General features: G+C 63.2%; 1 protein-coding gene across 4 annotated transcripts in view; it reads right to left on the bottom strand.

The window, feature by feature from the left end:
• Nucleotides 1–24,450, bottom strand: part of SBF1 (SET binding factor 1) — a 76,338-nt gene that overhangs the window by 4,310 nt on the left and 47,578 nt on the right. For 2 of the 4 annotated variants that reach the window (XM_056482658.1, XM_056482660.1), the window contains 24 exons: nt 24,267–24,380; nt 23,138–23,266; nt 22,608–22,706; nt 21,817–22,021; nt 20,594–20,706; nt 19,827–19,976; nt 19,665–19,733; nt 18,408–18,566; nt 17,474–17,730; nt 16,298–16,470; nt 15,540–15,613; nt 15,267–15,462; nt 13,686–13,813; nt 12,200–12,375; nt 10,693–10,829; nt 9,768–9,975; nt 8,283–8,479; nt 6,464–6,601; nt 4,407–4,502; nt 3,629–3,706; nt 2,133–2,317; nt 1,353–1,529; nt 879–980; nt 616–801 (listed from right to left, as the gene is read on the bottom strand). In XM_056482658.1, coding sequence (XP_056338633.1) covers nt 616–801; nt 879–980; nt 1,353–1,529; nt 2,133–2,317; nt 3,629–3,706; nt 4,407–4,502; nt 6,464–6,601; nt 8,283–8,479; nt 9,768–9,975; nt 10,693–10,829; nt 12,200–12,375; nt 13,686–13,813; nt 15,267–15,462; nt 15,540–15,613; nt 16,298–16,470; nt 17,474–17,730; nt 18,408–18,566; nt 19,665–19,733; nt 19,827–19,976; nt 20,594–20,706; nt 21,817–22,021; nt 22,608–22,706; nt 23,138–23,266; nt 24,267–24,380 — 3,546 coding nt within the window. The remainder of the gene's footprint in view (nt 1–615; nt 802–878; nt 981–1,352; nt 1,530–2,132; nt 2,318–3,628; nt 3,707–4,406; nt 4,503–6,463; nt 6,602–8,282; nt 8,480–9,767; nt 9,976–10,692; nt 10,830–12,199; nt 12,376–13,685; nt 13,814–15,266; nt 15,463–15,539; nt 15,614–16,297; nt 16,471–17,473; nt 17,731–18,407; nt 18,567–19,664; nt 19,734–19,826; nt 19,977–20,593; nt 20,707–21,816; nt 22,022–22,607; nt 22,707–23,137; nt 23,267–24,266; nt 24,381–24,450) is intronic. The other 2 variants (XM_056482659.1, XM_056482661.1) reach the window with 2 other exon arrangements.

Here is a 24,450-nt window from a genome sequence, read left to right as displayed (position 1 = left end):
CCTGCCTGCCCAGGGCCACGCCCAGCACTTGGGGGTCCCACGGGGCACTTGGGGGTCCCACGGGGCACTTGGGGGTCCCACGGGGCACTTGGGGGTCCCACGGGGCACTTGGGGGACATTCAGGGGTCCCACTGGGTGCTCAGGATGCATTCAGGGGTTCCAGTGGACACTTGGTGATTCCAGTAGGCACTGAGGGGTCCCTCTGGGTGCTGAGGATCCCACTGGACACTCATGTACTTGTGGGGCACTCAGGGGTCCCACTGGTCACTTGGAAGTCCCACTGGGTGCTCAGGGTGCACTCAGGGGTTCCAGTGGACACCTGGGGGTTCCAGTAGGCACTGAGGTTTGCACTGGACACTCAAGTACTTGGGGGTCTTGGAGGGCACTCAGGAGTCCCACTGGTTACTTGGAGGGCACTCAGGGACACCACTGGTCACCTGGGGGGCACTCAGGGGTCCCGCTGGTCACTTGGGGTGGTCTTGGGGCACACTCAGGGTCACTGGTCACACTGGTCACTTGGGGCACACTCAGGGGTCCCACTGGGCACTTGGGGGTGCTGGGGCACACTCAGGGTCACTGGTCACACTGGTCCCACTGGTCACTCGGGGCACTCACCTGGTGCACACAGTCCAGGAACTGCAGGAAGACGGGCGCGAAGCCGCTGCTCTGGCCGGCCAGGGTCTGCGCGCCGCGGTGGCTGAAGCGGTGGCCGAAGGACAGCCACTCCTTCTCCACCAGCAGCCGGAACCCCTCCAGCGTCCGGTAGTAGGGGTCGGACAGGAGCTGCACCAGGGACACCACCTGTGGGGACAGGGGACAGGGCTGCAGGGGCTGCAGGGACGGCCGCGGGGTCAGCAGGGTCACAGCTGGGCGCCCACCTGCGTGGTGATGTCCCAGCCGTCCTCCAGGCTGACCAGCACCGACGAGCCCGTGTCCAGCAGCTCCACCACCAGCACCGAGATCTGCAGGATCTTGTGGATCTGCCGGGGCAGGGCCAGCATGAGGAGGGCACGGGGAATGCCTGGCCTGGGGTGGGGGCAGTGTCCCTCCAGCCACCAGCCCGGACGTGGCAGCAGGGACAGGGGACCCTCACCCCCTCCAGAGTGGGACCCCTCCCACGGCTCCACACTGGACCAGTCCCACCCGGCCCTGCCCTTCCCAGCCCCTCCAGAGCATCCAGCACTGCAGGTCCTGCCTGGCAGCTCTGTCCAGCTGAGCTCTGCACTGTCCCACCTTGTCCCTCACACATCCCCAGTGTCCCCAGTGTCCCCAGGGCTGCTCTGCAGCTCATCCTCGCCCAGAGCCCAGGGAGGGCCCCAGGGAGGGGAGGCCAGGCCCTGCTGGTGACTGACCTGGGACAGCCACTCTGACTCCTCCAGGGAGCGCAGGTAGGCCACGCTGGGGTCGCTGGAGGGGCAGCCGGGCACGCAGGCCTTCATCAGCTTCTTGAAACTGGCCTTGACCTGGCGCACGTCGAACACCTCGATGGGCACCACCTCCCAGTGCTGCAGGGGGTCTGGCTTCACACCCTGCAGGGGACAGCACGGGCTGGGCTGGGCTGGGATGGGATCAGGGGATGGGCTGGGATGGGCGACTGCCACCCTCCACACCAGGAAATTCTTTGGATTGGAAAAGCCTCGGAGACTGTGAGTCCAACCATCCCCAGCACTGCCAGGGCCACCACTGCCCCATGTCCCCAAATGCCAAATCCATAGTGCTTTGAAATCCCCCCAGGGATCCAGCCCTCCTGGGCAGCTCCCACCCCTGCCCACCCTTTCCATGGGGAAATTGCTGCTGCTGCCCCCCCTGCCCTGCCCTGCCCAGCCTGAGCTGTTCCCTCTCCTCCTGTCCCTGTTCCTGCAGCACAGCCCGACCTGGGGCTGTCCCCTCCTGGCAGGGACTGTGCAGAGCCACAAGGGCCCTGAGCCTCCTTTTCTCCAGCTGAGCCCCTTCCAGCTCCCCCAGCCCCATTCCAGCTCCCCCAGCCCCATCCCAGCTCCCCCAGCCCCATTCCAGCTCCCCCAGCCCCATTCCAGCTCCCCCAGTCCCATTCCAGCTCCCCCAGCCCCATTCCAGCTCCCCCAGCCCCATTCCCAGCTCCGCCCCCGAGGTGGCCCTGCCGGGGCTGTCACCTTCAGCTGGGACTTGTCCCCGATGATGTAGAGGGAGGCGCGGTGCTGCCGCAGGAAGGAGGGCTCTGCGGGGGTCCCGTTGTGCTGTGTCCCCAGCAGGTCCTTCCCCGCCAGCCTGGAGCCGATCTCCACGTTCAGGGCGTAGCTGCTCATGCGGCCGCTGGCCCGGATGCTGCCCCACTTCCCTGCGGGACGGGACGGGCACGGGCGGGGTCAGCCCGGGCCGGGGGCGGCGCTGGCCCCGCGTCCCCAGCCGGGGGACAGAGCTGGAGCTGTCCCCGCAGCCTGGCCCGGGGGACACATGCCAGGGAGGTGCTGGGCACCAGGTTTGCTTTGGCTCCTTCTCCCTCTGGGTGCTGCAGCAATTCCTGGGTTCCTGCTGGGTTCCTGCCCTGGCAGCTCCGTGTCTCATCACTGCCACTGTGACTGTGACTGTCACACCCCACTCCAGCATCACCAGCACCTGTCACCTGCCCCACAGCCCTGTCTCCTGCCCCACGGCCCTGCCACCTGCCCCACAGCCCTGCACCACAAACCTGTCACCTGCCCCACAGCCCTGTCACCTGCCCCACGGCCCTGCCACCTGCCCCACAGCCCTGCCCCACGGCCCTGCCACCTGCCCCATAGCCCTGCCCCACGGCCCTGTCACCTGCCCCACAGCCCTGTCTCCTGCCCCACGGCCCTGCCACCTGCCCCACGGCCCTGTCACCTGCCCCACGGCCCTGCACCACAGCCCTGCCACCTGCCCCACGGCCCTGTCACCTGCCCCACAGCCCTGTCACCTGCCCCACGGCCCTGCCACCTGCCCCACGGCCCTGCCACCTGCCCCACAGCCCTGCACCACAGCCCTGTCACCTGCCCCACAGCCCTGCCCCACGGCCCTGCCACCTGCACCACAGCCCTGCCACCTGCCCCACGGCACTGTCACCTGTCCCACGGCCCTGCACCACAGCCCTGCCCCACGGCCCTGCCACCTGCACCACGGCACTGTCACCTGCACCACAGCCCTGTCACCTGCCCCACAGCCCTGCCCCACGGCCCTGCCACCTGCCCCACGGCCCTGCCACCTGCCCCACGGCCCTGCCCCACAGCCCTGCCCCACGGCCCTGCCACCTGTCCCACAGCCCTGTCACCTGCCCCACAGCCCTGCCACCTGCCCCACAGCCCTGTCACCTGTGCCACAGCCCTGTCACCTGCACCACAGCCCTGCCACCTGCACCACAGCCCTGTCACCTGTGCCACAGCCCTGCCCCACGGCCCTGCCACCTGCCCCATAGCCCTGCCACCTGCCCCACGGCCCTGCCACCACCTGCAGCCCCACCCTGGCACCGCAGAGGCCGAGGAGCCCAAAGCAAACCTGGCGAGGCTGCCCGGTACTTACCATGCACAGCTGGAGCAGGGCTGGGGGGTTACTGGGGTTACTGGGCATTAGTGGTGTGGGGCAGGGTCAGTGAGTGAGGGGTCAGTCAGGGTCAGTCACTCGGGCGCGGCCGTACCTCGGGGCGTGTCGCGGCCCTTCGGCGACGCGCACTTGGGGGAGGACAGGGTGATGACCCTGGCTCTGTGACCCAGCCCTGGGGGCACAGGACGAGAGTGACCTCAGCAGGGGACACACGGACACGGAGCACGGACACGGAATGGGATGGAGGTGATGGTGCTGGGGCCTCCCTCCCTCCCTGCACCTGCTCTGCCCAGGGAACTGTCACCTGTTCCTACCAGGGAATCACCTGCTCTATCCAGGAATCACCTGCTCTGCCCAGGGAATTGTCACCTGTTCTATCCAGGAATCACCTGCTCTGCCCAGGGAACTGTCACCTGTTCCTACCAGGGAATCACCTGCTCTATCCAGGAATCACCTGTTCTTCCCAGGGAATCACCTGCTCTTCCTAGGGAATGATCACCTGTTCTTCCTCAGGAAGGACCTGCTCTTCCTTGGGAATCATCACCTGCTCTTCCCCAGAAATCACCTGTTCTTCCCAGGGAATCACCTGCTCTTCCCCAGAAACCACCTGCTCTATCCAGGAGTCACCTGCTCTTCCCAGGAAACTGTCACCTGCTCTTCCCAGGGAATTGTCACCTGCTCTTCCCAGGGAATGATCACCTGTTCTGCCCAGGGAATTGTCACCTATTCTATCCAGGAATCACCTGTTCTTTTCAGGGAATCACCTGCCCTTCCCAGAGGATCACCTGCTCCCCCCAGGAACCACCTACTCTACAGACTGCCCGGGCCGGGGGTCTCGGCGAGGCCCAGGAGCGCCCGCGCCCCGTCCTCACCTCCACGGCTCAAAGTCCCAGGCCCTTCGTCCTTCCCTCCCATCACCTGCTTCATGAGCGATCCCAGCTTAGGCTGCTGCCTCTTGTCGGAGAAATCTGCAGCACCAAGAGAAGGTCAGCTCCTGAGGGCTCCTGAGGGCTCCTGGGGCTGCCAGGGCTCCCAAGAGCTCCTGGAGCTGGGGCAGGGTGGGAGGAGGTGGCAGCAAGCAGAGCCCCGGGGATGCAGAGCCAGCATGGGGAGCAGCACCCAGCTGGAGCCATGGAAAACCAGTGCCCAGCAGCTCTGGGGCATCAGCACCCAGCTGGAGCCATGGAAAACCAGTGCCCAGCAGCTCTGGGGCATCAGCACCCAGCTGGGACCATGGAAAACCAGTGCCCAGCAGCCCTGGGACAGGGTACCCAGCTGGAGCCATGGAAAACCAGTGCCCAGAGAGCCCTGGGGCTGGGCACCCAGCTGGAGCCATGGAAAACCAGTGCCCAGCAGATCTGGGACAGGGTACCCAGCTGGAGCCATGGAAAACCAGTGCCCAGAGAGCCCTGGGACAGGGTACCCAGCTGGAGCCATGGAAAACCAGTGCCCAGCAGCCCTGGGACAGCAGCACCCAGCTGGAGCCATGGAAAACCAGTGCCCAGCAGCCCTGGGGCATCAGCACCCAGCTGGGACCATGGAAAACCAGTGCCCAGCAGCCCTGGGGCTGGGTACCCAGCTGGAGCCATGGAAAACCAGTGCCCAGCAGCCCTGGGGCTGGGCACCCAGCTGGGACCATGGAAAACCAGTGCCCAGAGAGCCCTGGGACAGCAGCACCCAGCTGGGACCATGGAAAACCAGTGCCCAAGCACCTCTAGGACAGCAGCACCCAGCTGGAGCCATGGAAAATCAGTGCCCAGCAGCCCTGGGACAGCTCAGCCCCCAGCCCACAGTGGGGTCACCCTGTGCCACCCCCAGAGCCAGGCTGAGCCCCCGCTCCGGTTCCCCACACCAAGGAAAGGCCTCGGAGGGGCAGTGGGAAGTTCTCTCCCTTCAGGATCAGGGAGCCCCCCCGGGCTCCCCAGAGCCCCCAGCCCCTGATGTGTCCACAGTGATGATGGGTGGGATGATGGACAGTGTGAGTGGCACTGGGACAGCATGGATGGCACTGGGACAGGACGGATGGCACCAGGACAGGACAGATGGCACTGGGACAGGACAGATGGCACTGGAGTGTGACAGGGCGTGATGGAGCTGTGCCCTGCACAAAGGGCCAGCTGGGAAGGGACAGTTGGGAAGGGACAGACTTACCAGGGGTCCCCAGACTGACCCCAGCACCGTGCAGGGGGCACACAGGGCTGAGATCCTGGTGGGGTCTGTCCCCACAGGCCCCCAGAGAATGCCCAGATCCCAGCACAGGCTTTGGCTCCCAGTGCTCCCAGCTCCAGGGACACTGGGATTCCCAAATCCCCCAGTGCTCCAGAAACACTGGGATTCCCAAATCCTCCAGTGCTCCAGGGACACTGGGATTCCAAAATCCCCCAGTGCTCTGGGGACACTGGGATTCCCAGTTCCCCAGTGCTCCCAGCTCCAGGGACACTGGGATTCCCAGTTCCCCAGTGCTCTGGGGACACTGGGATTCCCAAAATCCCCCAGTGCTCCAGTGCTCTGGGGACACTGGGATTCCCAGTTCCCCAGTGCTCCAGGGACACTGGGATTCCCAAATCCCCCAGTGCTTCAGCGACACTGGGACTCCCAAAATCCCCCAGTGCTCCCAGTGCTCTGGGGACACTGGGATTCCCAAATCCCCCAGTGCTCTGGGGACACTGGGATTCCCAGTTCCCCAGTGCTCCCAGCTCCAGGGACACTGGGATTCCCAGTTCCCCAGTGCTCCCAGCTCCAGGGACACCACATCTCCCCAGTCCCATCCCCACCTGCAGCCAGGCACACCCAGCTGGAGCTGGGAGCTCAGGAGAGGCTGTGCTGCCTCCTGGGCTGTAGCAGCACCAGGGCTGGCAGGAGCCCCCTGTGCCCCCCAGGAGCCCCCTGTGCCCCCCAGGTGCCCCCAGGTGCCCCCAGACCCCCTCACCTGCACTGCTCATGTGGGCCGAGGTGAAGCCGCTCAGGGTGTTGCGCCCGCCCGCGTCCGAGTAGTGGGGCATGGAGTTGATGACGGCCTGCAGGTACTTCTCCTGCTCCAGGCTGGTGGAGTCTGCCTGCGAGGGGCCTGCAGGGGACACCCCACAGTCACCTGAGAGCCCCAGCCTGGCACTGCCAGAACTGGGACACCTCTGAGGGTAACCACCCACAGCTGGAGAGCCAGAGTGTCACCTCCCAGAGCTGGGGAGAGCCCTGAGTGTCACCTCCCAGAGCTGGGGAGAGCCCGGAGTGTCACCTCCCAGAGCTGGGGAGAGCCTTGAGTGTCACCTCCCTGAGCTGGGAGACACCTGAGTGTCACCTCCCAGAGCTGGGGAGAGCCTTGAGTGTCACCTCCCAGAGCTGGGGAGAGCCCTGAGTGTCACCTCCCTGAGCTGGGAGACACCTGAGTGACACCTCCCAGAGCTGGGGAGAGCCCGGAGTGTCACCTCCCAGAGCTGGGGAGAGCCTTGAGTGTCACCTCCCTGAGCTGGGAGACACCTGAGTGTCACCTCCCAGAGCTGGGGAGAGCCTTGAGTGTCACCTCCCAGAGCTGGGGAGAGCCCTGAGTGTCACCTCCCTGAGCTGGGAGACACCTGAGTGACACCTCCCAGAGCTGGGGAGAGCCCTGAGTGTCACCTCCCTGAGCTGGGAGACACCTGAGTGTCACCTCCCTGAGCTGGGGAGAGCCCTGAGTGTCACCTCCCTGAGCTGGGGAGAGCCCTGAGTGTCACCTCCCTGAGCTGGAAAGAGCCCTGAGTGTCACCTCCCTGAGCTGGGGAACACCTGAGTGTCACCTCCCTGAGCTGGAAAGAGCCCTGAGTGTCACCTCCCTGAGCTGGGGAGAGCCCTGAGTGTCACCTCCCTGAGCTGGAAAGAGCCCTGAGTGTCACCTCCCTGAGCTGGGGAACACCTGAGTGTCACCTCCCTGAGCTGGGGAGAGCCTTGAGTGTCACCTCCCAGAGCTGGGGAGAGCCCTGAGTGTCACCTCCCTGAGCTGGGGAGAGCCCTGAGTGTCACCTCCCAGAGCTGGGGAGAGCCCTGAGTGTCACCTCCCTGAGCTGGGGAACACCTGAGTGACACCTCCCAGAGCTGGGGAGAGCCCTGAGTGTCACCTCCCTGAGCTGGGAGACACCTGAGTGTCACCTCCCAGAGCTGGGGAGAGCCCTGAGTGTCACCTCCCTGAGCTGGAAAGAGCCCTGAGTGTCACCTCCCTGAGCTGGGGAACACCTGAGTGTCACCTCCCTGAGCTGGGGAACACCTGAGTGTCACCTCCCTGAGCTGGGGAGAGCCTTGAGTGTCACCTCCCAGAGCTGGGGAGAGCCCTGAGTGTCACCTCCCTGAGCTGGGAGACACCTGAGTGTCACCTCCCTGAGCTGGGGAACACCTGAGTGACACCTCCCAGAGCTGGGGAGAGCCCTGAGTGTCACCTCCCAGAGCTGGACAGAGCCCTGAGTGTCACTGCCCAGAGCCAGGGGACCCCCGAGTGTCACTGCCCCAAGTCATGGACCCCCTGAGTGTCACCACCCCGAGCCAGGGCACCCCTGAGTGTCACTGCCAGGGCAAGGGGACCCCCGAGTGTCACTGCCCCAAGTCATGGACCCCCCGAGTGGCACTACCCGGAGCCAGGGCACCCCTGAGTGTCACTGCCCCAAGTCATGGACCCCCTGAGTGTCACCACCCCGACCCAGCGGACCCCCGAGTGTCACCGCCCCGAGGCAGGGCCATCCCCCAGCCCCAGCCCCGCCTCGCAGCCGGGTCAGGACGCTCACCTGGGGTGGGGGCGTTCTGGGACTTGAAGAGGCCGACCACGCCCTTGCCGTGCAGGCCCCCGGAGCGCAGCAGCACGGCCTTGGTGCGGGCGTTGCGCCAGCACACCACCGGGAAGCGGCTCTGCCGGTAGCAGCGCGAGATGCGCTGGATCGTGTTGTCCTGGATGCTCTGCGGCACGATCAGCAGCCCGGGGTAGCTGCGGACACAGCCCAGCCTGTCAGTGCTCTGGCTGAGCAGCGACCGACCTGCTCCACACCCGGCTGCCCCTCGGATCGTTAAAAACTGAGCTGGGGGAGAGCAGCCCTGACAGGCTGCACTGAGCAAAGCCTGCGGGAGCTGGACACTGCAGATGGGATTTATGGCCTCCAAGAGTGACCAGGACTGACTCGTGGCATCCAAGGACACACAGTGACCAGGACTCAAGGTCATCCAAGGACATGTTGGAGTGACCAGGATTCATGGTTATACAAGGACACCATGGACTGACCAGGACTCAAGGCCATCCAAGGACACTACACTGACCAGGACTCAAGGTCATCCAAGGACACCACACTGACCAGGACTCAAGGCCATCCAAGGACACTACACTGACCAGGACTCATGGTCATCCAAGGACACCACAGAGTGACCAGGACTCAAGGTCATCCAAGGACACCACAATGACCAGGACTCATGGCCATCCAAGGACATGTTGGAGTGACCAGGATTCATGGTTATACAAGGACACCATGGACTGACCAGGACTCAAGGTCATCCAAGGACACCACAATGACCAGGACTCATGGCCATCCAAGGACACCATGGAATAAATGAAGACAAAGAAACACTAACAAAGACATTTCTGGTATCAGTGCTGGAAACTCCCCACGTGGGAAAAACATGCTAAAAACACTGGAAAATCCAGCCTAATCATGAGAAGTGAGAAATCAATAATCAGCAGAGGGTAGGACAGCAATTAATAGAGGACTGGGCAACTTAGAACCAACAAACATCAGCTAAAAATGCACCAAAAAGTGGGGAAGGTGTGGGGCACTGCAGGCTGGGATCGGGCTGGACTCAATGATCTTGGAGGTATCTTCCAACTCTGTGATTGTGTGATTGTGTGAATTCTGTGAGTGTGTGAATTCTCTGTGTACTCTGTGAATGCTGTGAGATCTGTGATTCTGTGAATTCTGCGATTCTGTGACTCTGTGAATTCTGAGTTCTGTGATTCTGTGAATCCTGTGAATCCTGTGAATTCTGTGACTGTGTGAATTCTGTGATTGTGTGAATTCTGTGAATTGTGTGAATTCTGTGACTTCCATGACCCTGTTAATCCTGTGACCCCATGGATCAGCCCCCCCCAGCTCACCTGTGCCCCGCAGACCCCCCCGCAGTGGCTCACCTGTGACCCCACAGATCACCCCCTAGCTCACCTGTGCCCCATGGATCCCCCCCACCCCGGCTCACCTGTGCCCCGTGGATCCTCCCCTGCAGTGGCTCACCTGCGGCAGATGGCGTACATGCGGTTGACGGTGGAGATGCGGAAGGGCTCGCTCTTGGAGCGGGTCAGGCTGCTGCTCAGCGTGCCCAGCCCCAGCCGCTGGTAGTCGCGGCAGCAGGCGCGCTCCACCACGTGCGTCATGGTCATCCTGTCCGACGGCCGCACCGTGCTGCTGGGCGTCAGCGTGCTCCTGTCCAGCTCCTCCGACACTGCGGGCACGGGGACACGGGTGGGGATGGGGACACGGGGGTGGGGATGGGGACACGGGTGGGGATGGGGACATGGCGTGGGGACATGGGGGTGGGGCTGGGGACACCTCGGTGGGGATGGGGACACCTCGGTGGGGATGGGGACACCTCGGTGGGGAGCCAGAGCACAGGAGGACACAGAGGGGACAGGGACACCTTGGTGGGGATGGGGATACCTCGGTGGGGTGACAGGGAACAGGAGGACACAGCAGGAATGGGGACACCTCGGTGGGGATGGGGACACCTGGGCGGGTGCCAGAGCACAGGAGGACACAGCAGGGATGGGGCAATGCCCGACCCCGCTGCTGTCACCTGTCACCATCACCAGAGCCCCGAGGGTTTTCCAGCACCAGGAACAGGGAGTTGCTCCCACCCTATGATTCCATGACTCTTAATTCTGTGATTCTGTGACTCTGTGTTCAGTGAATTTGGCAATTCTGTGATTCTGTGACTCGAATTCTGTGATTCTGTGAGTTCAGCAATTCTGTGATTCTGTGAATTCAGCAATTCTGTGATTCTTTGAGTTCTGTGACTGTGTGAACCCTGTGAATTCTGTGATTCTGTGAGTTCAGGGATTCTGTGAATTCTGTGACTGTGTGACCCTGTGAACCCTGCTCCCACTGCAGGGACACCAGGCCTTACCCCACCACCCCCAGGCCTTCCTGGGGTGTTCCCCACCTGAGATCTCATCCTCATCCTCGGGGAAGTGCTGGCTGCCCCTCTGCTCCCAGGCAGGCGGGGTGTACTTCTTGCGGGTCACGTACTGCCGGCCGATCGTCCTCTTGGCGTTCTTCACCAGGTTCTTGGACAGCGTCCTGGGGACACAGGGACAGCGCTGTCACCTGGCAGGCACGGCCAGGAGCAGCCCTCAGCCCGTGGCTGTCACACAGGAGGGGACAGCTGTGGCACCTGCAGGAGCCCCAGGGATTCCTGAGGGATTTGGGGTGTTGGGGAGGTGGGATGGGGCAGCCAGGAGGAGCAGCGTCCCTGGATCTGAGGGGACACTGCCACAGGCACAGCTGTGGCTCATCCCAGGGGAGGAGGGCTCCACATCACAGCAAGGGACAAGGATCCAGCACAGGGACCAGGGGATCCATGGCAGGGACAAGGGAACCATGGCAGGGGCATTGCCAGTCAAGCGTGGGCTCAGGGCTGCAGCCAGTGCTGCAGGACAATGTCCCCAAGTCACCCAGCACTGCAGGACAATGCTACTCTGTCATTCAGCACAGAAGAACTGTGTCCCCAAGTCACCCAGCACTGCAGGGCCATGTCCCCAAGTCACCCAGCACTGCAGGATCATGTCCCCAAGTCACCCAGCACTGCATCCCTGAGACACTCTGTGCACGAACAGTGTCCTCGAGTCACCCACTGGAGGAATGATGTGTCCCCAAGTCACCCAACACTACAGGACCACATCCCTGAGTCACCCAGCACTGCAGGACAATGCTATCCTGTCATTCAGCACAGAAGGAATGTGTCCCCAAGTCACCCAATGCTGCAGGACCTTGTCCCCAGGTCACCCAGCACTGCATCCCTGAGACACCCTGTGCAAGAACCGTGTCCTTGAGTCACCCAGAGCAGGAGCACTGTGTCCCCAGCACTGCAGGGCCATGTCCCCACGTCACCCAGCACTGCAGGATCATGTCCCCAGGTCACCCAGCACTGTGTCCCTGAGCCACCAGGCCACTGGAACCTCTCCTGTGGGACACCTCCTCAGGCAGGGGACAAACTCCCACTTGCCAGTGTGACTGTGTGGGGTGGGGACACTGCAGGACAGGGGACACCTGCAGCTCTTTGGTCCCCACAAGTCCCTGACAGGAGGGGACAGCCCCAGGTCGGGCTCTGCCCCAGGGAACAGGGACAGGAGGAGAGGGAACAGCTCAGTCTGGCCCATGGGAAGGGCAGGGTGGATTTTGGGGAATTCCCTCCTGGAAAGGGCTGCCAGCCCTGACACAGGGGTGGAGTCCCCACCCTGCTGGGATGTCAAAGCCCTGTGGAGGTGTCCCTTGGGGACAGTGCTGGGGAAGGCTGGAGCCATTGCCTCACAGCACTTCTCCAGCCCTAAGCGCTCTCTGCCCTCCAGCCACGCACACCCTGCAGCAGGGGAGGGCTCAGCTCCCTGCGTGCCCCGGGGACAGGAGGGCTGTGCCAGGCCCAGCCAGGTGTGACCCCCCTGGCACAGCACCTGAGGGAGGGGTTCTTCTCCTTGGCCTTGGGCTGCATGGCCGGCTTGGGGGGCTGGCCGGCCGTGAAGGCGAAGGTGCCGCGCACGTGCTGCGGGTAGCGCAGCTTGTGCAGGTGCTTGCGGAAGATCTCGGCGCTCTCCGAGGCCACCTCCTCGTCAAAGGCGATCTTCAGCAGCTGGGGGCACAGCCAGGGGGACAGGGGTCAGGATGGGGCACAGCCAGGGGGGCAGGGGGTCAGGATGGGGGACAGCCAGGGGGGACAGGGGGTCAGGATGGGGGACAGAGGGGTCAGAGGGGTCAGGATGGGGACAGAGGGGTCAGGATGGGGGACAGAGGGGTCAGTGGGGTCAGGATGGGGGACAGAGGGGTCAGTGGGGTCAGGATGGGGGACAGGGGGTCAGGATGGGGGACAGAGGGGTCAGTGGGGTCAGGATGGGGGACAGGGGGTCAGGATGGGGGACAGGGGGTCAGGATGGGGGACAGAGGGGTCAGTGGGGTCAGGATGGGGGACAGGGGGGTCAGGATGGGGGACAGAGGGGTCAGAGGGGTCAGGATGGGGGACAGGGGGTCAGGATGGGGGACAGGGGGGTCAGGATGGGGGACAGAGGGGTCAGTGGGGTCAGGATGGGGGACAGGGGGTCAGGATGGGGGACAGAGGGGTCAGTGGGGTCAGGATGGGGGACAGGGGGGTCAGGATGGGGGACAGAGGGGTCAGAGGGGTCAGGATGGGGGACAGGGGGGTCAGGATGGGGGACAGGGGGGTCAGGATGGGGGACAGAGGGGTCAGAGGGGTCAGGATGGGGACAGAGGGGTCAGGATGGGGCACAGCCAGGGGGGACAGAGGGGTCAGGATGGGGACAGAGGGGTCAGGATGGGGGGCAGAGGGGTCAGGATGGGGGGCAGAGGGGTCAGGATGGGGGGCAGAGGGGTCAGGATGGGGTCAGGATGGGGGACAGGGGGTCAGGATGGGGACAGAGGGGTCAGGATGGGGCACAGCCAGGGGGGACAGAGGGGTCAGGATGGGGGGCAGAGGGGTCAGGATGGGGGGCAGAGGGGTCAGGATGGGGGACAGCCAGGGGGACAGGGGGTCAGCATGGGGGGCAGAGGGTCAGGATGGGGGACAGAGGGGTCAGGATGGGGGACAGCCCTTCCCATGGACTGGGGCACAGCCTGGATCCACCCAGGAGCACCACGGGCACAGGCTGGCCTGAGAGGCTGCCCTGCCTATCCCTGCATTCCCATTCTCCATTCCCATTCCCAGCCCCATTCCCTTTCCCTGCATTCCCATTCTCTTTCTTCTGTCCCTTTCCTCTGTCCCATTCCCTTTCCTCTGTCCCATTCCCTTTTCCCTGTCCTGTTGCCTTCCCCCGTTCCCATTCCCGTTCCCCTTCCCTTCCCTCCCCTCCTGGGGTCTCCCAGTGCTGTTCCTGGGTGTCCCAGTGCCCCCAGCAGCTTTGGGGCCTCTCTCCCAGCTCGGGGTCCCACCTGGAACGTGCAGGAGCGCAGCTGCAATCCCTCCTGGATGAACTGATCTGCCTGGGCCTGGATGCTGATCTTCTTCTCTTTGGTCAGCGAGGCGATGGGGAAGGAGCGGATCACCACCTGCTCCCCCACTGGCACGGGGCAGAACGGGACAGGAGCGGGTCAGTGCCAGGCCAGGCCAGGCCAGGCCACCCTCGGTGTCTGTGCCACCACAGCCAACAGAAACAACCAACCCCCTGCTCCCCAGGGACCACTGACCAACCCCTGCTGCCCAGGGATCACTGACCAGCTCCCTGATCCCCAGGGATCACTGACCAACCCCTGATCCCCAGGGATCACTGACCATCCCCTGCTCCCCAGGGATCACTGACCAACCCCTGCTCCCCAGGGATCACTGACCAACCCCTGATCCCCAGGGATCACTGACCAACCCCCTGATCCCCAGGGATCACTGACCAACCCCTGATCCCCAGGGATCACTGACCAACCCCCTGATCCCCAGGGATCACTGATCAGTTCCCTGCTCCCCAGGGATCACTGACCAACCCCTGCTGCCCATCCATCCCCTGCTGCCCAGGGATCACTGACCAACCCCCTGATCCCCAGGGTCCCTGATCAGTTCCCTGATCCCCAGGGATCACTGACCAACCCCCTGATCCCCAGGGTCCCTGATCAGTTCCCTGATCCCCAGAGATCACTGACCAGTCCTCTGCTCTCCATGGATCACTAATCAGCTCCCTGATCCTCAGGGATCTCTGATCAGCTCCCTGCTCCCCAGGGATCACTGACCAGTCTCCTGATTCCCAGGGATCCCTGACCATCCCCTGCTCCCTAGGGATCACCAACCCTGCTCCCCAGGGATTACTCCTCTCCAGGATCCCCAGTGACTCCTAACCAGCTCCCTGACCCCATGGATCACCCCTCAAGGCTCCCCCCCACCCCTGTGCCCCCCAGTGTTTCCTGACCAGCCCCCTGACCCCATGCATCACCCCTCAAGGCTCCTCCCCACCCCTGTGCCCCCCAGTGATTCCTGACCAGCCCCCTGACCCCACGGAACACCCCTCAAGGCTGCCCCCACCCCTGTGCCCCCCAGTGTTTCCTGACCAGCCCCCTGACCCCATGCATCACCCCTCAAGACTCCCCCCCCACCGTGCCCCCCAGTGTTTCCTGACCAGCCCCCTGACCCCATGCATCACCCCTCAAGGCTCCTCCCCACCCCTGTGCCCCCCAGTGATTCCTGACCAGCCCCCTGACCCCACGGAACACCCCTCAAGGCTGCCCCCACCCCTGTGCCCCCCAGTGTTTCCTGACCAGCCCCCTGACCCCATGCATCACCCCTCAAGACTCCCCCCCCACCGTGCCCCCCAGTGTTTCCTGACCAGCCCCCTGACCCCATGCATCACCCCTCAAGGCTCCTCCCCACCCCTGTGCCCCCCAGTGTTTCCTGACCAGCCCCCTGACCCCATGGATCACCCTCAAGGCTCCCCCCCACCCCTGTGCCCCTAGGGATTCCTGACCAGCCCCCAGACCCCACGGAACACCCCTCAAGGCTCCCCCCCAGGCACTCCCCAGCCTGCCCCTCACCCAGGGGGTCGGTGGGGGTTCCCTTGAAGATGATCCTGTAGGTGGTGAGGAACACAGCCCCCTCTGCGGGGAGCAGGGGGGGCCCCCCGACGCTGCCCCCGGCCGCCTCCTCGCGCCCGTCCGGCATCAGGTAGACGCGCAGCCCCTCCAGCACGCACTCCTCCCCCAGCAGCAGGCTGGGCCGCAGCAGCTTGGGCTGGGGGCACAACGGGGGGCTCAGGCCCGAGGGGGGGGGCTGCCAGCCCTGCCCCCAGCCCGGCAGGGCAGCCCTACCTTCTGGATGGGGGGCAGCCTCTTGCTCTCCCTGTGCACGGCGTCCAGCGTCTCGATGTGCATCTGCACGATGTCTGTGGGGCAGGGCTGAGTCCTGCCTGCCCAACCTCTGCCTGGCCTGCCTGAATCCCACCCTGTGCCTGCCAAAATCCCACCCTATCCCTGCCCAAACTCTACCTGGCCTGGCTGAATCCCACCTGGTCTGCCTGAATCCCACCCTGTGCCTGCCCAAACTCTACCTGGTCTGCCCAAATCCCACCTGTGCCTGCCAAAATCCCACCCTATCCCTGCCCAACCTCTACCTGGTCTGCCTGAATCCCACCCTGTGCCTGCCCAAACTCTGCCTGGTCTGCCTGAATCCCACCCTGTCCTGGCTGAATCCCACCTGGCCTGCCTGAATCCCACCTGGCCTGCCTGAATCCCACCCTGTCCCTGCCCAAATTCTACCTGGCCTGCCCGAATCCCACCCTATCCCTGCCCAAATTCTACCTGGCCTGGCTGAATCCCATCTGGCCTGCCCAAATCCCAGCCTGTGCCTGCCCAAATCCCACCCTGTCCTGGCTGAATCTCACCTGTGCCTGCCCAAATCCCACCCTGTCCCTGCCCAAATCCCACCCTGTCCTTGCCCAAATTCTACCTGGCCTGCCCAAATCCCACCCTGTCCTATCCAATCCCGCCCTGCCTTTCCCAATCCCACCCTGCCCTATCCAATCCCACCCTGCCCAGTCCCCCCTGCCCTCTCCCCCCGGCGGCCTCACCCGGGATCATGACGTGCAGCCCCTTGAGGTGCTCGTTGGTGACGCCGCTCTCGGTGCACACCTTGTCCACGAAGCGGTTGATGAACCTCACCACCGAGTTGGCCACGTCCGAGCTCTCGGCGTCCTCGAAGCCGCTCTCGGTGTCGTAGCTCTCGGCCACGCTGCCCGCGATGCTGCCCGGAACGGGGAGGGTCAGCCCGGGACACAGGGGAGGGACAGAGGGGAGGGACAGAAAGGGGAGGGACAGACAGGGAGAGGGACAGAGGGGAGGGACAGACAGGGAGAGGGACAGACACGGGGAGGGACGGACACGGGAGGGGCCACTCCCTGCATGGACCTGGGAGAGCTCCTACTCCTGATAAAAACCTAGGAGAGCTTCAACCTGTGACAGAAACCCAGGAGAGCTCCCAGTCCTGATACAGGAGAGCTCCCACCTGGGATAGAAACCCAGGAGGGCTCTTACTCCTGGAAAAAGCCAGGAGAGCTCCCACTCCTCATAGGAACCTCGGCTGAGTTCCTACTCCTGATGTGGTACTAGGAGAGCTCCCAGCCCTGATAAAAACCCAGGAGAGCTCCCCGTGCTGATACAGACCCAGGAGAGCTCCCACTCCTGATAAAATCCCAGGAGGGCTCTTACACCTGGAAAAGCCAGGAGAGCTCTCACTCCTCATAGGAACACAGGTTGAGTTCCTACTCCTGAAGTGATGCCAGGAGAGCTCCCACTCCTAACAGAGAATCCCACTCCTGACTGGAGTCTGAGACTGTTCCCACTCCCAGCATGGACCCAGGAGAACTTCAACCTGTGACAGACACCCAAGAGAGCTTCCCATGCTGATACAGACCCAGGAGAGCTCCCACCCCCAAGAAAGCTCTTACTCTTGCAAAAAAGCCAGGAGAGCTCCCACTCCTACCAGAGACCCTGGAAAGCTCCCACTCCTGACAGAGAATCCCACTCCTGACAGAGAATCCCACTCCTGACAGAGAATCCCACTCCTGACAGTAGTTCTGAGGCTGTTCCCATTCCCAGACACCCTGCTGGGCACCTGACACGATCCCAGAAGCCCAGCAGGCTGGGACTGGGGAGAACCCTTAGACCCCACCTGATCCAAGCCCCTGCAGGGAGCAGGGACCCCTCCCTGCCACAGCCCCCGAGCTGTGCCAGGTCCCCAGTGCCACCTGTTGGTGACGAAGCTGTTGCTGACGCTCTCGACGTCGCCCAGGCCGGAGCTGCGCAGCAGGCGGTTCTTGCTGGTGTCCAGGGGCAGCAGCAGGTAGCTCATCCTGTTGGCATAGTGGATGGCCTGGCTGAACACTGTGCTCTCCTCCTTCTGGATCAGCTCCTGCTGCTTCTCCCTGCTCATGGTGGGCCAGAGCCGCAGCTGCTCCGAGGCGATCTCCAGCGCTGACTTGGCCTCCTGCGGCTCCTCCGCGCTCTGCCGGGCAGGGGAGGGAGGGGATGGGGGTGGCTGCAGGGGCAGAGCCACGGGGAGCCCCCAGAATGGGGCTGCAGCCCCTCATCCTCATCTCAGCAGCCTGCCCGCAGCAGGAATGGGATTCTCACAGCAGCTGAGGCTGCCCCTGGATCCCAGGCTGGACATTGGGGCTGGGAGCAGCTGGGACAGTGGGAGGTGTCCCTGCCATGAACTGCAGGGGAGGCACTGGGGGGCTCTGGGGTCCCTTCTATCCCAAACCATTCCAGCTTTCCCAGGTTCTGTGATTCCAACACTTGCCTGTCCTGTCTCGTGGCTCTGGGAAATTCTCAGTGAAGGAATGGGGATACTGGGTGTGACCTTCTGCTCAGGACACTTCCCTGCCTCCTGTGCTTCCATCCTAATGGAAACCTCCAGCCCTCACCTTTATACTGCTCAGATGTTCTAGTGCCCTTTTTATTCACAGTTAATTTTTCTTGTGCTTGGCCAGGCAGGAATGTTTGTGTGGCTGCAGTGAAATCAGCCATGGGAGACCCCTGGATCCCAGGCTGGACACTGGGACAGTGGGAGGTGTCCCTGCCATGGTGGCACTGGGGGGGCTCTGGGGTCCCTTCCCACCCAACCAGCCCACTCCAGGGTTCTGTAACTGCACGAGGAGCCCTCCTGGGCCTCCCTCCCACCTGCTCAGAGTGGTTCTCCTCGCTGCTGTCCAGGTACAGGGCCCGGATGTGGTTCTGCACGTCGCAGTAGAACATGGCCTCCCAGAACTGGATGTTGGTCCACACCACGTGCTCCTGCACGCAGCTGTAGGCGAACTGGGTGATGCCAGGGCTCAGCTTCTGTGCAGGGAGGGGGACAAGGTCCGTGTAAACACAGCCTTTGTGTTCCACTGAGCTCCACTCGGGCATCCCTGCTCCTCCACTGCTGGGAGAGCCCCGGGCAGGCAGCAGGGATGTCTGCACCAGAGCTCCTCCAGCATTCCCTGAAATTCTCTTGCTCAGAGCCCACCCTGAGCCTAATCCCAGCCCAAACTGACTATGGCATTCAGAGCATCCCCTTCCCACAGGTGCTCCTGCTCCCTGGGAGCCTGGGCCAGTCTGGGCTGGGTGGAAGGTTCTGGGCAGGAGTTGCAGGCTGACAGAATTCTGTGAATTCTGTGAATTCTGTGATTTTGTGAATTCTGTAGTTCTGTCATTCTCTGAATCCTGTGAATTCTGTGACTGTGAATTCTGTGAGTTCTGTGAGTTGTGTGAATTCTGTGATTCTGTGACTCTGAGTTTGGCAATTCTGTGATTCTGTGAATACTGTGACTCTGTGAATTCTGTGACTCTGTGTACCCTGTGACCCTGTGAATATTGTGACTGTGTAAATTCTGTGATTGTGTGAGTTCTGTGAATTCTGTGATTGTGTGAATTCTGTAATTCTGTCATTCTGTGAACCCTGTGAATTCTGTGATTGTGTGAATTCTGTAATTCTGTCATTCTGTGAACCCTGTGAATTCTGTGATTTTGTGAATTCTGTAATTCTGTCATTCTGTGAACCCTGTGAATTCTGTGATTTTGTGAATTCTGTAATTCTGTCATTCTGTGAACCCCGTGAATTCTGTGATTGTGTGAATTCTGTGAACCCTGTGAATTCTGTGATTGTGTGAATTCTGTAATTCTGTCATTCTGTGAACCCTGTGATTTTGTGAATTCTGTAACTCTGTCATTCTGTGAACCCCGTGAATTCTGTGATTTTGTGAATTCTGTGATTCTGTCATTCTGTGAACCCTGTGATTTTGTGAATTCTGTAACTCTGTCATTCTGTGAACCCCGTGAATTCTGTGACTGTGTGAATTGTGTGAGTTCTGTGACTGATGGGACACCCCCCTGCAGCCTCGGGCAGCCTCAGGGGGACGCTGAGGGCAGCAGGGAGGGGACACTGCGGTCACTCACCCTGCAGAAGGCGGTGACCAGCGGCAGCAGGGCGGCGGCGATGCCGTGCTCGTCCATGGCCGTGCAGTCCTGGGCAGGGACACAGCAGGGGTGACACGGGGACAATGCAAGGACACCCCCGGCCCTCCAGGGAGCCCCCAGCCCCGCCCAGCCCTGCCCCACCTGCAGGCAGCAGTTCATCATGCGGATGACGAAGTCGAACTGCTGGTGGTCCAGCACGGCGCGGTTCTGCTGCACGTGCAGGTGCAGCTCCTGCGTCAGGCACTGCCGGGCTGCACGGCCCTTCATGGCACGCAGCACAGCTGGGAACAGCTGGGGAGCAACGGGGTGGGAGGTGGGACGGGGCCTGCACAGCCCAGCCCGAGGCAGGGGCTGCGAGAGCCTGCGCTGGGGTCACGGCATGGGTCAGACATGGAGGAAAACCAAAAACTGCAGGGGTGGGCAGCTGGACGCAGGAGGGAGGAGGGAGGAGGCCAGGGGCACGGGGAGAGGGAGCTGATGGGCTGGAGCCACCAGCCAAAATCCCAGCAACACCAGGAGGGGCACACGTGGTGGGACCTGATGGTCCCAGAGGGATTCCCAACCCAAATGGGCCCATTACTGAGGTGGGATGGGGGCTCTGCTCCCAAGGAACAGGTTCAAGCTGTGCCAGGGCAGTCAGGTTTGATATCAGGGAAATTTTCCCTCCTGGAAAGGGTGATCAGGCCTTGGAAGGGGCTGCCCAGGGAGTCCCCATCCCTGCAGGGGTTTAAAATCCACGTGGATGTGGCACTTGGGGACACGGTCAGTGCTGGCTGGACTCGATGGGCTCTGAGGGTTTTCCAACCCCAGTAACTCTGTGCTCCCACACAGTCTGCCCCATACCCAACAAGCAGGACAGGGACAGGGAGCAGAGGACACTGACCCCCCCAAGCCCAGCCCCCCCTGACCTTTTTGGCCTCCAGCATCTTGTTCTCGAAGACGTAGGAGATGCAGTTCCTGACCACCTCCAGGCGCCGGGCGCTGTTGGCCAGCGCGTTCCCATTGCGCTCCAGGATGGCAGCTGGGAACAGAGCGGCTCCTGGGGGGCTGGGCAGGGGGTGCTGGGCACGGGGTGATGGGCAGGGGGTGCTGGGGGTCCCGCTCACTGTGGGTGCTGGGGCACGGGGTGATGGGGATCCCACTCACTGGGGGTGCTGGGGCAGGGGGTGCTGGGCACGGGGTGCTGGGGGTCCTGCTCATTGTGGGTGCTGGGCAGGGGGTGCTGGGACACGGGGTGATGGGGCAGGGGGTGCTGGGGGTCCTGCTCACTGTGGGTGCTGGGCAGGGGGTGCTGGGGCACGGGGTGATGGGGCACGGGGTGCTGGGGCAGGGGATGCTGGGGCATGGGGTGATGGGGGTCCTGCTCACTGGGGGTGCTGGGACACGGGGTGATGGGGCACGGGGTGATGGGGATCCCACTCACTGGGGGTGCCTGGGGACATGGGGTGCTGGGGACAAGGGGTGCCCCTGCCCAAGTGACCACGGGGCCTTCATGGGGAGCTGAGGTGCCCAAGGGGGTCAGAGCTGCTGTTTCTCCATGTTTTACCCCTGTGCTGTGACTCAGGACAGGGTCCCCCTATGCCCTATATAGTGATGGGGGGTCCCGAGGGCTCCATGCCCCCCCAAATCAGGGCCCCCTATACCCCACACACCCATGGGGGGTCCCGAGGGCACCATGCCCCCCAGGACAGGGTCCCCCATGCCCCACACACCCATGGGGGGTCCTGAGGGCTCCATGCCCCCCAAATCAGGGCCCCCATACCCCACACACCCATGGGGGGTCCCGAGGGCACCATGCCCCCCCAAAGCAGGGTCCCCCATGCCCCACCCACCGATGGGGGGCCCCAAGGGCACCGTGCCCCCCAGGACAGGGTCCCCCATGCCCCACCCACTGATGGGGGGCCCCGAGGGCACCGTGCCCCCCAGGACAGGGTCCCCCATGCCCCACCCACCGATGGGGGGCCCCAAGGGCACCATGCCCCCCAAAGCAGGGTCCCCCATACCCCACACACCAATGAGGGGTCCCAAGGGCTCCATGCCCCCCAAATCAGGGTCCCCCATACCCCACACACCCATGGGGGGTCCCAAGGGCAGTGTGCCCCCCAGGACAGGGTCCCCCATGCCCACCCACCGATGGGGGGCCCCGAGGGCACCATGCACTTCTTCTCAGCCCTGACGGCGGGCGGGGCCGTCTGCAGCTTGGCCGTGGCCTGGTCGATGATCCACTGCACCGTGCCCTCGTCCAGGCGGGGGAAGGGCTTCTGGTGCAGCCGCAGGTGGCAGCCCTCGGTGGGCTTCTGCACCTTGTGCATGGCCACGGCAGGGTAGGGGTTCTCCTGCAGGGGGACAGCACGGGGTGTGCTCAGCCCCGGGTCACTGAGCCCCCAGCCCCAGTCTGCATCCCCCCAGCCCCTGATCTGCTCAGCCCTGGGGCACTGAGCCCCCAGCCCCAATCTGCATCCCCCCAGCCCCTGATCTGCTCAGCCCCGGGGTCACTGAGCCCCCAGCCCCAATCTGCCCCCAGCCCCCAGCCCCAATCTGCCTTCAGCTGGGCCAGGGGAGGCTCAGGGTGGGGTCAGCAGGGATTTCCCCATGGAAAGGGTGGGCAGGGATTAGAACTGCCCAGTGCCCATCCCTGGAAGGGTCCAAGGAATTCCTGGAGGTGGCACTGAGTGCTCTGGGCTGGGGACAAGGTGGCATCAGGCCCAGCTGGGACTGGATGGGCTGGGAGGGCTCTTCCAACCTCAATGATTCTGGGATCCTCTAAAACCAGGGAATCCCACTGCCAGGAGCTCTGAGGATGTGCCTGGCCACACATGGCAGCACAAGGAGGGGCAGGACCCATCAGCACAGGACAGAGTGACCCCCTGCCCCATACCCCCAGCACATCCCCCCTCCTGCCCGGGGGGCTCCAGCACTCACATTTTTGTAGAGTTTCTCTGCCAGCTCCTTGATGTGCCTCAGGATTTTCTGCTTGTTCCCCTCCTCCGCCTTCATGCGCTTCACCTCGTAGGCCACGAGCTGGGGAGGGCAGGGGTGAGAGGGCAGCTCAGAGCCCTTCCCAAAGCTGGGATGGGGGATGGGGGAAGGGGGAACTGCCCCCCAAAGCTGGGATGGGGGAATGCAGAGCTGCCCCTCCCAAAGCTGGGATGAGGGAAGGGGGAGATGCTCCCCCAAACCCAGGACAAGGGAATGCAGAGCTGCTCCCCCAAACCCAGGACAAGGGAATGCAGAGCTGCCCCCCAAAGCTGGGACTGGGGAATGCAGAGCTGCCCCCCAAAGCTGGGATGGGGGAATGCAGAGCTGCCCCCCAAAGCTGGGATGGGGAATGCAGAGCTGCCCCCCAAAGCTGGGATGGGGAATGCAGAGCTGCCCCCCAAACCCGGGATTGGGGAATGCAGAGCTGCCCCCCAAAGCTGGGATGGGGAATGCAGGCTCACCCCAGGCCTCACCTCGTCGAAGAGGTCGATGGGCCGGTACGGAGCGCCGCGCTCGGTGACAAAGCCAGCGAAGGCCATGCCCTCCAGAACCTTGGTGAGGAAATCGTCCTCCGTGAGCCCCCGCTGGCCCAGGAACGCTGCCTGCAACGGGGGGACATCAGCGGGGAGGGGACAGCAGAGAGGGATGGGGGAGGGATGGATGGATGGGGGATGGATGGGGGAGGGATGGATGGGGGAGGGATGGATGGATGGATGATGGATGGATGGGTGGATGGGTGGATGGATGGATGGATGATGGATGGATGAATGGGGGATGGATGGATGGATGGATGATGGATGGATGGATGGATGGATGGATGGATGGATGGATGGATGGTTGGATGGATGGATGGATGGATGGATGATGGATGGATGGATGGATGGATGATGGATGGATGGATGATGGATGGATGGGTACCTGGGTGGCACTGGGACACTGCCATCTCCTTCCCTGTGCCACCTGGGTGCAGGGACAGGCTCAGCATGGAAAGCTGAGCCTCTGGCACATGGCAGCAGGACAAGGGACAAGGGAAGGGCGCTGGGGTCACCTTGGCATGGAGGGGCAGGACACAGGGACACAGGGGGAGAAGGACACAGGGGGACAGGGTATGTGGGGAGAGGGACAGAGGACACAGGCATACAGGGGCAGAAGGACATGGGGAGAGGGACACAGAGACACAGGAGCAGAGGGACATGAGCACAGGAATACAGGGACAGAAGGACAGAGGGACATAGGGACTCTGGGACACAGGGATACAGTGTCAGAGGGACTCTGGGACATAGGAACACGGGGATGCAGGGACACAGGGTCAGAGAGACACAGGGATACAAGGCCAGAGGTACTCAGGGTCAGAGTGACACAGGAACACAGAAACACAGGAACACAGGAAGACAGGGACACAGGGACACGAGGCCAGAGGCACTCAGGCACACAGGGGGCTGCAGGTGGTTCCCTCAGCAGTGCCAAGATCTCCCAGAAGGAGCTGCAGGCCCGGGCTCCCCCCTGGCTGAGCTCTGCAGGGAGCTGCTGTGGGACAGCCCAAGGCCACAGGGGATGCCTGGGCTGGCAGGGATGTCAGGGCTGCCCCTGCAGCAGCCTCACCTTGTGGAAGCGGATGACGGGCTCGGGGTGGATGCGGATGATGTGCAGGCACCAGCGGTAGCCCTGCAGCAGCTGAGCAAACAGGCGCAGGAACACGGCCCGGATCTCCTTGTCCTGCAGGGGACACAGCCTGGGCTGGGCACAGCCTGGGCACAGCCTGGGCACAGCCTGGGCCGGGGCACAG

This window comes from Oenanthe melanoleuca, chromosome 1A (assembly GCF_029582105.1).
Source record: "Oenanthe melanoleuca isolate GR-GAL-2019-014 chromosome 1A, OMel1.0, whole genome shotgun sequence".
Classification (NCBI taxonomy): Eukaryota; Metazoa; Chordata; class Aves; order Passeriformes; family Muscicapidae; genus Oenanthe; species Oenanthe melanoleuca.
This window is presented reverse-complemented; position numbering and strand designations above follow the sequence as displayed.